The sequence below is a fragment of the Bos javanicus genome, chromosome 11 (assembly GCF_032452875.1).
Source record: "Bos javanicus breed banteng chromosome 11, ARS-OSU_banteng_1.0, whole genome shotgun sequence".
In the NCBI taxonomy this organism is placed as follows: Eukaryota; Metazoa; Chordata; class Mammalia; order Artiodactyla; family Bovidae; genus Bos; species Bos javanicus.
The window spans coordinates 37,256,940-37,273,760 of record NC_083878.1 but is presented as its reverse complement, the minus strand read 5'-3'; the positions used below and the strand labels follow the sequence as shown (position 1 = coordinate 37,273,760).

Genomic DNA, 16,821 nt, shown 5'->3' with positions numbered 1-16,821 from the left:
AAGCAAATGCCTCAGCACCCCAGTCCTGTCACATGGGACACCCCTGGCCTTTTGAGTCATGCATATTCTGGGTACATCTACCTCCTGTTCAATGACAAGAGATTTTGTAAGAAATATGGTGTTGAGTGGTGAAGGAGCAGCTCCCTCATGGGGTGGGGCTCCCAGGGACAATGGGCACCCACACGGATTGTCTTTTGGCCAGGTGAGGCTCCAACCACTAACTCAGGCACTCAGCACTCCCCAAAGAAACAGATAATTAGCACCTTTTGGAGGGCTTTACTTGAAAAGAAAAAAGAACCCAATTCTTTAGCCAAGCATTTGGTTAATTCATAAACTCACAGCATCCCAGCATCAGCTCCTTTCCCTGCTGAACTGAACCAATGTGGGAAGTAACCCCCAACTGGTTGCTGGAGAAGGGAGCCTTGAGGATGGGAGCGAGCAGGACTAGACCTTTAAGGGCCCTTCTGATTCATTAACTGGCCTCTGTTCTCTGAAGCCAGGTGTGCCCTGAACAAGCACTTTGGAGGGCAAGCCTGGGGGTGGTATGGACACCGTGCAGTCAGGAGGCAAGCTTGAACACATTAGCAGATGTGTTTTAAATGTAGAGAGCTTCAGGCCTCATCAAAGAAAGTTTCTTCTAGAATCATCATTTCTACTTTTTAAAAGAAAATATGACTTTCAGAGAAGCTTCCCTTTTCTGTAACAAAGGCCTGTCTAGTCAAAGCTACAGTTTTCCCAGTAGTCATCTATGGATGTGAGAGTTGGACCGTAAAGAAGGCTAAGCACTGAAGAATTGATGCTTTTGGAGAAGACTCTTGAGAGTAACTTGGACTGCAAGATCAAACCAGTCAATCCTAAAAGAAATCAGTCCTGAATATTCATTGGAAGGACTGATGCTGAAGCTGAAGCTCCAATACTTTGACCACCTGATGAGAAGAGCTAATGCTAGGAAAGACTGAAGGCAGGATAAGAAGGGCATCTCCAACTCAATGGGCATGAGTTTCAGCAAGCTCCAGGAGATGGTGAAGGACAGGGAAGCCTGGGGTGCTGCAGTCCATGGGGTAGCAGAGTCAGCACAACTGAACAACTGAACAACACCCCTCTTTGGAGGCTGGCGCTCTCATGCTGATATGCAACATTTGGGGGATCAGGAAGAAAGGGGTTTTAGCACTCCCATACTTATACATAATCTCCATCAACTTCCCCCACCCTCCTTACCCAAGCCATCCTCTTGAGGTTGTTATTCACTGATGTGTTTTTCTCAATCTTTTGTTGTAATGGATGCTAGGGGCCCATCCCCATCGTCTTCACTGTAATGGCCTGTGGTTTGGATAGACTCAGAGGGCACCCTGGTTGCCTGAGGGGATATCTCTTGCAGTCAGTGTGGTTCAGGGATGGTGCAAAACCTAAATTAATCCATTCAGAGTGAAACCCAGGGTTTCATTCAATGTTTGGGGGAGAGAGAAGCCCTCTCTCTCCTCCTAGTTGGGAAGGAAGACATGGCCTCAGAGGTGCTGGCAGCCACCATCTGGGGAGGGAGGCCAGGCTGAGGCTAAAACTGACCCATGGAGGAGGGTGGGGTTGACAGAACACAGAGATATCACCTGCAGTCCTGAGAAGACAGAGAATTTCTAGAGCAAAGCAACCCGTGGACTGGTTCTACCCCGGGATGTTTTAGTTGTATGAGCTGACAGAGTCTGTCATTTTCACCACTGGGATGTGGAATTTTTGTTATTGAATTCATAAGCACTCTAATAAAATCATCTTTGGGAAAAAAAATACAGAGAGCCTCCTTCTAGCAGTGGGAGCAGAGGAACTGATTTATGCAACGCTGTGTTCATCATCTCTTCAACCCTCTTGTAAAGAGATGATCCAGACTCTGAGGAAGCCTGGTATGGAGTGGCATAAAGTACAGTATTGTAAGCTCCACTAGAGCTGGCACTTAGTAGGCCTCTGCCAAGGCGACAAGGGAATATTCATCTCTTGGCTGAACAGAAACCAGCCCAGGCTCAGAGCCCACATTCTTGCCCCAGAAGAGCAAAGGCTGGGCGAGCCAGATGCAGTACTCAGATCAGGCACCCAGGAAAGCCCAGGGGAGAGACGCGACAGACGCGTGGAACAGATGGCAGCGGGAAGGGGCCGCCAGCACACCAGCAAACGTGGGGGAGACGTCTACACACTGTTGAAGGCCTTTTTACCTGCAGCCCTGGGACCTGTCCCTGAGATGGAGGCCCTGGTGGGAAACTAATACCTTGAGAGATTTTCTCCCGCACAAAACCAGAGCTCCAAGAACGGTTAACCCTGGCAGTCATTCCCTGCGACAGGGAAACTAAAATGGTGACTGAACAGAGCAAATCCTCCAGGGAGAGGCCGTGAGCCAAGGCTTGCCTCAGCTCAGAGGAGGAAGGCCCATCCCACCGAAGGCCCAGACTCCAGAAGGCAGGATGCCCCCCTACTGGAGAAAGTCCCTGTGGGCTTAGGGAAGAGAAAACCCCCTTTCCGTTTAAAGCAGCAGTTCCAGGAAACTACATGAATGTTCTGCCTCCTTCATTTCCACTCGCAGACACAGTGGGTCCCCAGAGTATGATAAGCAATGGAAGGGATGAGTGGAAACTCACACTGGGGCCTGGATATGGAGCCCTGCAGGACAGCTGTGTGTGGGGAGCAGGGCAGGGGGCAAGGGGGAACCCTGCTGTGACCCCAGTTCTTCAGAGCTTACATGAATTTGAAGTGAACTCTGACAATCAAGGCAGCTCAGACAATGAACCCCATGTTTAGGGCTTAGAAACTGGGATGTTTCTGAGGACCCTGGTCTTCCAAGCTCCTCTGCAGAAAGGAGGAGCATTAGTCACTCAGTCGTGTCTGACTCCTTGCGAGTCCATGCATTGAAGCTCCCCAGGCTCCTCTGTCCATGGAGATTCTTCAGGCAAGAATACTGGAGTGGGTATCCATTTCCTTCTCCAGGGGATCTTCCCAACCTGGGGATCAAACCTGGGTCTCCTGAATTGCAGGCAGATTCTTTACTGACTGAGCAACCTGGGATGTTTCTGAGGACTCTGGTCTTCCAAGCTCCTCTGCAGAGCAAACAGGCAAATAAGGTGCCCCCTCAGAAAAATCTGAATTCTACCAAATAATTCTACCCACTGTCACCAACCTTCCCCCCTCCCAAATCACCCCAGGTCATGTGAGTCTAGGGTTGGTGGCACTGTCTCAAATTGAGTGAAAATTTCCTGAACAGCTTGGGAGAGAAGCATCAGTTTCTCACACATCCTGACCCCTCATTTAAAGGCAGAGAATAGGTCCCGCCAATTCCACTTCCTGAATCCCTCCTTTTGAAAGAAGGCTGGCCTTTTAAAAAAACATAAGAGCTCCAAACAGGATGTAACATTCTTTCTCAAAGTTGGGCCAGATGGGATTTTTTTTTTTTTTAACAAGTTGAAAAATTCATTTTTCTAGGACAGCCTGCATTCTTTAACCTTTGAAATACTTTGAAGTTCACATTTATTTCTCCCTTGGAAAATCTTTACTCAGTTCTCAAAATATTAATAACAGAAGAGCACTTTACTGCTTGACCCAGCAAAGTGGCAAAAAATAAGAAAGGTTGTGGGGTGGGGAGAGGTGGAAACAAAGAGAAACTAATTAAAACACACAGAAACCACACCAAGGGAACGAGCTTTAGGCAACCCAAATGACTAGGAAACACCCACATATGGACTGGGGTGAGCATTAAATATACAATTATTTGTAGAACTAAGACTACAGAAGAGTTTAGAGGGAGGGAGAACTATTTAGACATTTCAGATACAATAAAACAACCTACATGTGGGGATAAAGGGGAGAATGGAGAGACCACATATAAAACATTAAAAAAAAAATTGCTCTCAGCACGTCTGGGCACTTTCCCACAGACAAATAAAGGTGTATGTTCACCAAAAAAATCCACCATAAATGTTTACAGCAGCTCTATCCATAACAGCCAAAAATTGAGAAATTACCCAAATGTCCTTCGGTAAGTGAATGATTAAGCAAATGGTAGTATATCCACTGCATTGAGTAGTGCTCAGCAGTAAGAAGGGAAGGGATACACACAATGTGCAGAGTAAGTACACAATAAGTGAAAGTCACTCAGTCGTGTCCGACTCTTTGCGACCCCATGGAATTCTGTAGGCCAGCATATTAGAGTGGGTAGCCTTTCCCTGGATCAATCTCTAGAGAATTATGCCAAGTGAAAAAAGCCCAGTCCTAAAAGACTATACAAAGGTCCGTTTAGTCAAGGCTATGGTTTTTCCAGTGGTCATGTATGGATGTGAGAGTTGGACTGTGAAGAAAGCTGAGCGCCGAAGAATTGATGCTTTTGAACTGTGGTGTTGGAGAAGACTCTTCAGAGTCCCTTGGACTGCAAGGAGATCCAACCAGTCCATTCTAAAGGAGATCAGTCCTGGGTGTTCATTGGAAGGACTGATGTTGAAGCTGAAACTCCAATACTTTGACCACCTGATGTGAAGAGCTGACTCATTTGAAAAGACCCTGATGCTGGGAAAGATTGAGTGCAGGAGGAGAAGGGGACGACAGAGGATGAGATGGTTGGATGGCATCACTGACTCAATGGACATGGGTTTGGGTGGACTCCAACAGTTGGTGATGGACGGAGGGCTGGCATGCTGCGATTCATGGGGTCACAAAGAGTCGGACACGACTGAGCATCTGTGTGATTCCATTTATACAACATTCTTCAGACGACAAGTTTATAGCAATGGAAAACTGGAGGTTGCCAGAGGTAGAAGGGGCGGGGGCTAGACAGCAGGTGTGGCTGTGTAACTCGGCAGCAGGAAGGAGTGTGGGGAGACGGAAACATCCTGTATCTTGACTGTATCAAACACCCTGGAGGTGATACCCTGCTAGCCTTGCAAGATGACACCACTGAGGGGAACTGGGTAAAGGGTACACATATGAATCTATGATGATCACAGAATTTTAAAGTTTAATTAACAAATAAAAACTATTCTCAGTAATTTTATTGGTGGTGGTGCTAGTGGTACTGAGTTTCTATGCACGCAATTTGGGATAAAGCACATGAATAACTATCACATTCCATTCTATGCCTATTGTATCCTTGAAAGCCATGATTCTGAGTGAAAATGACCGGGATGTAAGGCAGGAAGACCCCTGCAAACCTGAAATCAAGTTTTGTTTTTTTTCTTGTCTCTGATATGCCTGGAAAACAAGGACCAACCAGTAGCAACAGAATTGCAAGCACACAAATAATGGTTATGAAATACCATTTTACACTAAAAGAAACCAGGTTTTCTTAGAGGAATCTGATTGCAGGTCAGGGGGTAAGAAATGAGTGATTGTGTGAAGCCAGATAAGGAGAAAGATGATATCAAAAAGGCTCAGCAGCCAACCTGAAGGGGCCTCCACCAGCCAAAGATGGAACATTTTTAAATTTCCAAAAGGGTAATTTCATGGATGGTTGGTCTTGGGAAATGGATAGTGAATGATTTCCCTATGACTTTCAATGGTGAGAAGTCCTGAGTTTTGGTGGACAGAAGTTTTGTTTTTTTTTTTCTTTCATTTAGGCTTTTGGGGTTATGAATCATGCTTGAAAAGACCAGCTCAAATCATAGTAAATACTCAGGCATATATCCCACCTTTCCTTTATGAATTCTACCACTTGATGAAATACTCAAGAATTCCAACTAATAAATGCAAAGAATGTATGCATAAGGAAGTATTATAGCCACCCTTCCCTGAAAAGTGCCAAAAACTCTGTGAGAAGGTAACCATATGTCCACTGCTCTGACACACTCTATTGCATTGAGTGAAGAACTGTAGGTGGTGCAAACACCAGCACTCTAAGTACTGCCAAGAAAACACCACTGAGGCTTGTGAATTGAAGGTGCATTCCAACTGTAGAGATGTTCAAATGTGACAAGAGCAACCTTTAATTGAGAATGCCTCCTTCAAGTCCTGAAAGGCTTACTTTCTGCTTCTTACTTCTCAGATGTGAGACCAGTTGTATTACCTGTCCCGTATCACTAAAAATTCAAGTAAAATAGCATACTATAGCAACAATAATAAATGTGCACAAGTCTCAAAACGTTAAGTGTTGCATGATTTTTACAAAAATCTGTTATTTACCCTGACAGGATTGAAGATTGTGATCCACTGTGACCTCTAACTTCAGCCTGAGACGACACCTTCATTCTGGTTTTCTGTTGCCACTGACTCCTGAGGACTCACAGCCCGTCTTCTGTGGCTGCTTCTTCGCCTGCTGCCCATCACCTTCCACTTTCAGGCCGCAGGCATCCTCAGCATTGGGAGGGAGGCAATCACGAACCAGAAAAACCAGGCATCGGGGGTCTGCAAGCCTCTAGAATTATGTGCGAAATGTTCCAACCAAACTTACTTTTTATGGGCACCTGGGATTGCTGCTTAGTTTCCTTCCGAGGGTGGCCCGCCTGCCACCTGCCTGGCTTTGTCAGGCACGCCGTAGTCAATCACGATTATTTTCCAAGATGCCTTTTCTAAACTAAACGTTTTGGTCAGAGGTCTACCTGTTGAGAATTGAACAACTTGATTCCAATCCTGAGTAAGGCAAGGGTAAGGGAGCATCGTGGTGAGATAAACAACCCTGGGTACACAGGGGCATGGGGATTGAGGGGGTGGGGGGAGGGAGTGGGTAGTAAGCAGTGAGATCTCAGTTCACCTCAGGGTGACAGCCCTGATGTCAGTCAGCTGTGATGGCAGGTCAAGCATATCCTCTGGGGAATAAACTACTGACAGTCTGTAATAGTAACCTTCATTGCTACTGCACATTAGAAAACATGCAAGCAGTGCAGAATCAGTAAACTAGGACAAGTATAATGCAAGTGTCTAAGCCACGACCCCCCACCGCGGGCATCAGCAAACTGGTCTGTGGGCCACACATGGCCTGTGATCTGGTTTTGCACAATCTGTGTAAAATAAATTTTACATTTTACATGTTTTTTAAAAACCAGAAGATAATATTGTGTGGCATATGAAACGATATAAACTTAAACTGTGTCCACACACATGGCTTTGCTGGACGCAGCCGCGCCCATGGGCTCACGCATCACTGCCGCTGCCTCTGTAACACACAGTGGCGGGGTTCCAACAGAGAGTGCGGCCTACAAAGCCTGAAACACCTCCTTCTCTCTAGTTACTGAAGACGCTTTGAACCCTTGTCCCAGAGCTCAGGTTTGGCGAGCTTTCTGATAACATTTTCATAAATAAGAGATAAAATCTGGATGTATGGCTACAAAACATTCCATATTTACTGCTCTGTTTCCTGTGATTTTTCAAAGCTGACACACCAGACATACACAAGAATGCGCAACAGGAGCCCAGATGGACAGTCTCCTGTTTCCCGTTTGCTATTGTGCACTGTGCAAATTCCCTACATGGCGTGCACGCAAGGAGAGGAAAAACCACAGTCACCCACCGCGCTAGATTTAAAAGCATTTAATGACATCGCATATATTTAACAGATAGGGCAAAAGTTGAGAGGTACAGGTCATACGACTGAGCACCGGGCCTGAGTGACCAACCTCCCTGTCAGGCCCAGCCTCTGGAGTTCATTCCTATCAATGCCATTTTGATTGTGCAGTAAGATGAAAATTTGTCATTATAATCATTACAGTGACAGAGAAATGCACACTATGTATCAAAGAGCAAGGTAATGAAGCAAATTATAACACAGTGTGGTAACGCACAAGCAAGTAACCATTACGGTAACATGACTTTGTCCAGTAAATGCCTCGGTTCCACTTGTACACTTACCAATGATTTAAAGGGTTTATTATACATCTAGTTTTATTATACTTTGTACTAGAATTATCTCAAACATACAATATAATGTATTTCAGCAAAAAAAAAAAATTGAAATTACAGATTATTTAAAACAGTATCGGTTTTCTATTCCTTCTTGTATCCCGACATTCTTAACTGCTGTCCAGGTTGATGCAGAAAAGCTGCATGTCGTGTGTTAGTAAGTGATGCCAGGTACAAGTGGCTTGGTCTGTAGAGTTAACAGTGGGGCTGCACTGTGGCTGCAGCGAGATCATCACACACAATCTGTTTAATCCAGGTTAGACCCATCATGGGCGCTTCTAATAGTCAAACCACTGGGAGTAAATGGGAGAGAATGGTGTCGGGACATTGGTATGTCTCATCTGTGGTGAGCACAGGAAATATTGTTTAAGCACCGCTGCCTTGCATACCAACAGCACTAGAGGCGGGTTATTTCCAACACAGCCTCACAAAATTGAGGAACAGTTTAAATACTGAGATCTAATCTATATAATTTCGTTAAAAAAAAAAAATCTGGTCTTCCCTCTGCACCTCAAACTTTTGTTAACTTGGAGATAAAGTGTTTAGGTTGTATTTTTCCCCACCCTCCCCAAGAAATGCTCTATAAATTAAGAGAAAAAAAATCAACCACATGGAGGAACATTTAGGCACAGAGAGTAATGTGTTGGTTCTGAGCTTGCATGCTGGAATTTCACTGAAAAGGTAAGAGAAGGGCAGGAAGTGACAGAAAGGAGTTCACTTCTTTTTGCCAAAAAGGCTGAACCTCTTTTCTTTGTCTTTCTCTTTGTCCTTCTCCCGTTTGCCGGGACTGGACTCGCTGGTGATGGTGACGACGCTGGTGGGCAGGGTCTGAGCCCGGCTGGATGCTGGCGTGCTCTGGGTGCTGGCGGACACCTCGTGTTTATCAGAGGAGATGGCAGAGGAGATGGCCTGGATCCATGTGTTCATTTCCTCCTGGATGAAGGAGGGGGGACACAGGTGAGACTCATCTAAGTTGGATGGACATGAGACACTCTCACTCCACCTGGGTGACCGTCTGAGCTGCTGTGGGTTGGAAAGCTTGGGGACAGCACGTCTGCCTGAGAAGGGACAGTGGCTCTCTAACAAATGCCCGCTTCATCAGGACAGTTGTGAGCATGGTTCGACGCTCACCAGAATTCAGTTTACAGTACCTGAAGGTCCCCAGTGTAGTAGATGGTCCTACAAATGTGACGAGCTGGAAGACTGGCCTATAGCATGGGGGTCAGGTCCTACCCTAGAAAGTGCTTTTTCTTTTTTGAAATTGAAATCTATTTGATATACCACATTGTGTAAACTTAACAGAAGTTGCTTTTTTTGAATTTAATGCCCTACACATGTTGTTTTCTCATCGGCAGACCATACAGCCAAGCGATGGTTGGTTAAAAGCAGTGGAGTGCAGTGGGCACAGAGGGGAGGCTCCTGGCTGGGTTGTGGGCTCCACACCAGTTTGGAGACCACCTCCCTGTGCATCACCCACAGTTCTCCTCCATGAACTTCAAGAGACCCCGCGCTAGCTTTCCTGCCAGGGTAGGAGAACAATGAGATGACATTTACTGCCTCTGACAGACACAGGAGAGCAGAAAACCTTCCAGCATCTGTGACTGTGGAGACCAGAGGACAGATGCCACCGCTGATCATCACTTATGTGAAGAGCATCATATATAAGGTTCATCAGGCCACACACACTTGTAAACTTATATTCGAAAAAAAAAAAAAATTCTTAAAAACTTACATCATCTTTGGCTTGGAAGAGGTACTCATTGCCATCATTTAGTCTGTAATTTGAAAGAAGAAAGTCAGTCACAATATAATGTAAGAAAAAAAACCCCCTTAACTCTCATATCCTCTGTGGGACAGAAGCAGGCCACAGGAATCACACTAGAAATGCCCATCGGAACCCTGCACACATCACTCAATGTGTTCGGGCCTGCATGGGATCAGCAGCCACCCCCCGGACATCAAAGGGCCATACAATTGGGCCAATATACGCAAGTGACTTGTGTGTTTCAATCACTGCATGTGTGCTAAGTTGCTACAGCCGTGTGTGACTCTTTGTGACCCTATGGACTGTAGCCCACCAGGCTCCTCTGTTCATGGGATTCTCCAAGCAAGAATAGTGGAGTGAGTTGCCATTTCTTTCTCCAGAGGATCTTCCTGACCCAGGGATCGAACCCACATCTCTTAGGTCTCCTGACAGGTGGGTTCTTTACCACTAATGCCACCTGGGAAGCCCCGTTTCACTCAGTGGAAGGATCAAAAATGTTCCAAATGTATCTATACCCGGATTTGTTGTGGCAAAGACCACTTGGATGACTGATCACTGCTCTAAACTGAATGCAAGAGAAAGCTCTTTGAAAATCATAAGCCCTTTTGAAATCTTGCCACTGAGCTTATATGCCCCACATTAACAAATACCAGACTTTCTGAACTGACAGAAAGTCACAGAAAAGGTCTCCTAGATTTCTCTTCTTAAACACATCTCGGAACTGAAGAAACTGCCCTGGTGAGGCCATTGCTGTGACATGGAGGGGACTGGCTGGGAGGGCTGCATCAAGAGGACGGGGGCATTACTGGTGCAGGAGTCAGGTGCTCTCTGCCAACATCCCAACCCTCTGACACTGTGTCAGGGAAGCACAGAGGGAGGCAGCCAGGGAGCATGGCTGTCTGCGCCAGATGTTACGGTACGTAAAGCGTCCCAGGTCTGGACCTGCCTTCTGTGCGCACCAAGAGCTCAAGAAATCACACCGCCTGAATCGCTCTCATTTGTGGTCCTTGGCCTCGACCAGCTGGTGTGAGACACACCCGTAACCAAGGACCGAGGCTTTCCAGATCCCAGAGCAGCAGATCAGATTAGTTATTAGTATCATCCTAACTACTAACATTTTCACTTTTTATGTTTTTATTAAAAAAAAACCTGATTTTTCTGCCCATTTCCAAAGATAAGCAGAACTTCTGAGCTTGGATCCACTCCTGGGGGAGTCGAATGTGTTCTGTAGGGTAGAGACATGTGGACTGGATGGTTCCAGAGGCGTCTGGAACATCCACTGGGTGAGTCAGGGGAGCATGGGGTTTGTCTCCATCTGGCTCCTGAATGACTCAGTTGAGCTGTCTCCAGAAAAGTCATGAGAAAAGAATAGCATGTCCTAGGACTGGATTAGCTGCACGATGGGGAAACTTTTTCTAAGTGTCCCTTAAACTGTGAGATGTGACGAGCTCACCTTGTCTTAGAAATACTAAGTTCCAGCTGATAAAAAATGAAAGCTCCTTTTCTGCAATGTTCAGCTGTGCCATTCACCACAGAGACGCTGGGGACCCTAACTGAGCTGTGTGCCTATCCTGTCTATCACTCTGTTGGGAACTTTTTAAACGGTAGAGAAGAGGAACCAACTGATCACAGCATCTAAGAAAACCAATGCCTGGTGTGAACACACACCCACTCTCTAGCAACTCTCACCTGAGCTTGAACACGTGCTTCTTCTTCTTGTAATCAAGGGCCACTTCACAGATGGCTTCTTTCAAACTCACAGGGACCTCGCTGTGGTAGGGAATTCCTGAAGCAGCTGTCTTTGCGTCTTTGTAGAAACCCATCTCTTGGTTATTTATGACACAATAAACATTGTGCCAGGACCTGAGCCATAAAGAAAGGCATGACAAGGTTTTGCTCCATGCCACACCCCCTTAAAGAACTGACAGTCCGTTTAATATGAAGATGGTCCCCACACAACATGGCACGATTCCCTGTTATAGTAAAAGCCCTTCCTAAATTCTGTTAAACATAAACAGTGCAACAAAATTCCTCTGCAGACTCCCAAGACAAAACCATATGTTGCTACAATGGCAGGTTTTGAAGGATACTTTTTGCTCTGACTTTGAAGAAAAACACAGTGTCCTCTTCTATTAAAGAAAGGGACTCTTGGCTCTGACCCAAAAGCTTTTTGTGGGTGTCTGATACCCTCTCGTGGTAATGGGGTACAGGCCAGGCTCCTTATTGGAAACATGCCTGTCCTTAAGTGGCTCTTCAATCTCAGCTTCATTCTGTAATGTGGCCTGGCAATCTGATAGGAAAGCAGATTCAGGGCCATGAACACGTATGGTGCACTGCCTGAGTTAGAAACAGGCAGCTTTCCTCCTCCCAGGACATGGCAAACTACCCTAAGACACTGCTTTTACCAGAAGACACTTTACTGCCACCTTCCTGTATTAACAAACAAATTATACTGTTCTCAATGTGGATGGCAGCTCGTAGATGGGATTCCCTCGTACAGTGTACAACCTGTACAACTGTAGTGGTGGGTCCCAGGCAGTTTAGTTTACTGGTTAAGCACACAGGCTGTGGAGTCAGATAAGTTTTACTAGGGTGTGCCAGCTGTGCCATTTACTAGGGTATTACACAGGGTGAGCTTTCTTAACCTCCCAGAGCCTCAGTTATGAACATAATAAAAGTAGGGCTATTGGGAGATAATCAATATAAAGACTGCTAGGAGAAAAGGTGACTTAAACACCCCACATTAAGCAACCCACTTAAACAACCCACAAGGAGGAAAAATAACAGTGAAATCACTTCACTCTAGGGAAGACTCCTCCCTCTCAATCTAGTGGCATTCCTTCTCAGGCCTACTAAGGCCTCTTCTTCCTGTTCTCTCTCACACTTAACCCTTCCTTGTCCTGGTGAATAAAAAGCACTCTACTCCCACTTCCCCAGAAGGATGTGATGTCCAAGAAGCTACAGAACCAACCAGACACACGCACACACACTCCCCTCTCAATCGAGGGCCGTCCACCTCCACCTCTAACGGGCTGACTTCCCCTAGGACCGCCGGCCTCTGTGCTGTTACCTGCTCGAGGCCTTCTTATTGTGGGCCTCCCACTCGTGCTTCCGGTTCAGGAAGCCTTCCATCTGGGCCGAAGGTGTCTCCTGGGTCCTGGCTGGCAAGGTGGCGGCACTCTGGGCTGGGAGAGCAGTCTTGGCTTTGCGATCAGAGGTGGGGGAGGGGATGGGGCTGGACTCTTTCGAGCTCGTCCTCTGTTCTGCAGCGCCGTTAACCATTTCGCTGGTATCCACTGTTTCTGCCATCTAGGGACAGCGGAGAGGCCATTCAGCTAACCCCGTGAGCCCTGGGGGGGACCACATACGCTCTGACTCGCACACGTGGCTGTGTATAAATGCCTGGCACAGATCGAGGCAGTACAGTAAAACCATTGCACATCCCACAAAGCCAGCTGGACACCAAGGACATTAGAAGGTGGGGGTGGATTAATACCCGCCCATTTACGGGGAGATGAGAAAAGCGAAATGCCAGGATGAGTTTTACTGCACTCTGCTCCTCTGATCAATCCATTTTCTCTAATAGAACTCAGATATTTCCTCTTATGGTTATGTTAAAACAAAAGGACAACAGTAACAATCACACGTATTAAATATGAAAGAGCGGACGTTATACAGCAGCCACCTTACAACCAAGGACGCCACCAGAAGGGCTGGAAGTTGAAGCGAAAGGGCATTCACAAACAGATGGATAGACAACTCTATCAGAGCTACACGGCATTCCCCCAGAGTCAGACAAAAAAGACCTTCAGTTTCTGAAAATGCTCTCCAGCTCCCCTCCCCGCCCACCCCCCGACACGTGGTCATAAACACATGCAGAAATTAAGACAGCAATCATGCACTTCAGGTCTACCATCCCCGTTAGACTTTGGAACTTAAGAGCTGGAAGGAAATGAGGCAAGTCAACGAACATCAATGTAACCACGTCTGCCGAAGTTGTATCGTGAGTGGGTTGTAGTTTGTGTTAAAGGAGCTGGAAAAGCCAATCACAGTCACTCAACACCACACGGCTATTTACCCCCAAACAAAGACAGAACCAGGGCCTTCCCCATCACGTGCTGGTTGATCACGGTGCCTTGCTGCACTGAGACGAGGAAGCCCAGCCAGCCAGGCTTCCTGCAGCTCTGACCCTTCAGGCTGGAGTCGTCTTCGGGAGTTGTTCCTTCCCAAGCTCATTGCTATGGTAACCCTCACGGCTTTTCGGCTTGGGAAATGCGGTAGGGTCTCCATTCATTATCGCTTTCAGCCTGTGTGCCATCAACTGTGTACCATGAACTGTAGCAGGCCCCTGGCTGATACACCCAGGGTGTGGGATTAGCGAGTTACTAAAGCTGGGTGTGGCTGACGCTTTAGTGGATTACAGACAACCTGCACCCCTTGTACACGGACAAACATGGAGGTGTCAATGGCACGCTCATTAGATAACGTCCCCACCACTGCTGCCCAGAACCAAGTGACACCAAATTAGCAGCAACAACCTCGACAGGATCAATGGGAGACTGGCCACCACTGCTTGAACACCAGATATGTCAACTCTCGGAAACTGAATGTCTCTGCTGGGTCTTACCTAAGTGACAGGGCAGGAGTCAAGTTTATATTCTGTCTGAACAAACTATCACTGTCAGCATCACAGGAGTTTAGGGTGGGACCAGAGGCGAGGCACTTGAAGGGTGTTTGTGATTAGACCTCTTTATCCACACAGCAATGTGGAAACAGGATCGTGAGGGCAGAGAGGCATGGGCGAGGAGATGCATGGTGATTATCCTGGCCTTGCAAGTGACAGCCTGCAGACATGTGCTTATAAGCAATGGGCTATTTAAATATCTCTCTTGCCTTTCACTTTTTTAAAGGAGAGACAGAGGGGAAATAATGACCAAACAATAAAACACCCCTTAGTCGAAAGAAAGTGAGTGGACTTTAAGGCTGACTAGTCTGTTTTGGTGTGAGATTTCAAGAGACTTCTAGTGGGGAGGAAGTATGAGATTGGTCTGGAAGGCCTGTGTCAGGCGTGAGTCCAAGGAGACATGGGGTTAGTGTGGACAGAAACCAGGTTAAAAAAAAAATTAGTGCTGCAGGTGTGACTCAAAAACTGCAAGTGACAGCAATGACCTGGACAGCGGAATGCTTACTGGGAAAAGGCTAAAATTTCTCATACTTGGTCAGACTCCAAGGCAGGTGAAGGCCAGGGGAAGCCTCAGCTGGGGGAAATTCTGCAGCAAAAATTTTTTTCTTTAGAGTTAGAAGGAAAGAGAAAACCCCAAACCAGTATGCAGAGATAATTAATGTTTATGCAAATGAATCACTAATCAAGAAAACAAGAAAAATAAAAGGAACAAAATGAATTTTAATGGACATGTGCTTAAGCATGCCAACAGACAACACGCAACTAGAGACAAACATCAAAAGCAAATCATGGTGCTGTGACCAAACAGTGGGTACCGTGGATCCCCCCGCCCCCACCCGACATTGCTTCTCTTTAGCAATTAGTCCAGAGTGCTTTAGTGGCTGGATACACCTGAGATAGTTCAATCAGAAGGTGGACATAAACGCGACGTGACAACTAGTAGCACACGGAAGGCCTGATCGGTTTCTAAGTGCACGAAGCAGCGCTACTGTCGAAAGGTCATTAACTTGAGTCTCTGCACTGTAACTCAGAAGAATGAAAAGAGCTTTTCTTCTTCTGATACAATCCAATTACAACTAAAAATTTGTTCTGGCAAGCTACAATTTAAAAATCTAGATTAAAAATAGGCATGAGAACAAATGCCAAAAACATCATAGCACTCCTTCCCTCTATGCTTATGTGGCTTCTGTTTTTTTTGGTCTTCTGAATACAAAAGGCATAAAATTGGGTATTAGTCCTACTGATACAAAATTTAAACATATATATATGGACACATCACATATATACAGAGAGATCAATGACACATACTATTTGGAGCCAGGAACTGGGCTCCCTAATGACCAAAGATGAAGCAGTATTTTTTTCTAAAATGAATTTTGGTATGTTTTAAGGCAGAGACCCAACAATGGTGCATACTACTCCCAGAACATAAGAAGCTTGGCATCTATCTATATACCCATCTACAGCCGCCAAGTAGATAGATATGTACATAGAAATAAGGAAAAAACAAACAAGATGCTATATGATGTTATCCTGACAAAAGAAAAAAAAGACATGCATCATGAAATGAAAAGACAAATTAGACTTAACTCATGGAGAACACATATCAAAACAGGTCTTCTGATTCCACTAACATCTAAATATGGCAAATGAGTAAGTGAATGTCTCACACAGCTTTCATGTAATGTGGACCTGGTTTGGTTTTGTCTTTATCGGTACCAGGAAATCATCTCTTTCTTTAGCTTTTATTCCTAAGGAATAGAATTTCTGATAAAACATTTCAATCCCTGCTGGTGGTCTGATAACAATATCTTAAAAGACTCCTTATTAGAGAGTGCCACAAAAAGTCGTTAAGAAAATGAAAAATGAACTGGAAGATCCATACGAGACACACAATGGAATTTATGTCTAAAGAGACAACGAAAGAACTTCTGGAGCCTGAAGGCACGCAATGGCTCCTGGGGTGGTCTCTCAAGTGCATCGTTCAAGTAATCAGGGTGAAACAGCATGGCTTTTGTTCCACTGGTTGGAAAAATTTAAACAGTTTGACACCCTGAAGTCATCAACTGGATGGAAAGGCATGGAAGTCTGGCTGGGCAGGCTTCCCAAAGATGCCGAGAAGTGCTGCCTCACCCGCCAGGATCCACGCCCCAGCAGCACTGATGGTGACCCAGATGGAGGTGGAGGCATCTGACTCCTGAGGCCAGCTGTGTTAACTGTTGTAAGCGAGCCTACCACTCTCAGCTCGGGACTTGGCAGAAAAAAATAGAGGAACTGGTTTGTAAAAAGGTAATAAATGACCTGAGGGTCTCAAAACCGTTCAGATTCTGCACCTAAAGCAGCTTCAACTCTTTTCTACTGTTTCTCAATAAATGACTGCATCCTTCATGGAATGTTACACAGCTGACCTTAGGTTTAATCCTAGTACCGGAGGTCTCCCTCCTCATCCACCAGTCTTCCTAGTTCCTGGTGAACTGCCGCAGGTTAATAACATCTTTGACGGGAGCTACGTATGGTG

At 45.9% G+C, this 16,821-nt stretch overlaps 1 protein-coding gene across 7 annotated transcripts in view; it reads right to left on the bottom strand.

The window, feature by feature from the left end:
- Window positions 1–7,470: 7,470 nt before the first annotated feature.
- Window positions 7,471–16,821, bottom strand: part of SPTBN1 (spectrin beta, non-erythrocytic 1) — a 213,146-nt gene continuing 203,795 nt past the window's right edge. For all 7 annotated transcript variants that reach the window (XM_061432375.1, XM_061432374.1, XM_061432377.1 and 4 more), the window contains 4 exons: window positions 12,690–12,928; window positions 11,309–11,482; window positions 9,587–9,629; window positions 7,471–8,787 (listed from right to left, as the gene is read on the bottom strand). In XM_061432375.1, the coding sequence (XP_061288359.1) occupies window positions 8,569–8,787; window positions 9,587–9,629; window positions 11,309–11,482; window positions 12,690–12,928 (675 nt within the window). In that variant the 3' untranslated portion in view covers window positions 7,471–8,568. The remainder of the gene's footprint in view (window positions 8,788–9,586; window positions 9,630–11,308; window positions 11,483–12,689; window positions 12,929–16,821) is intronic.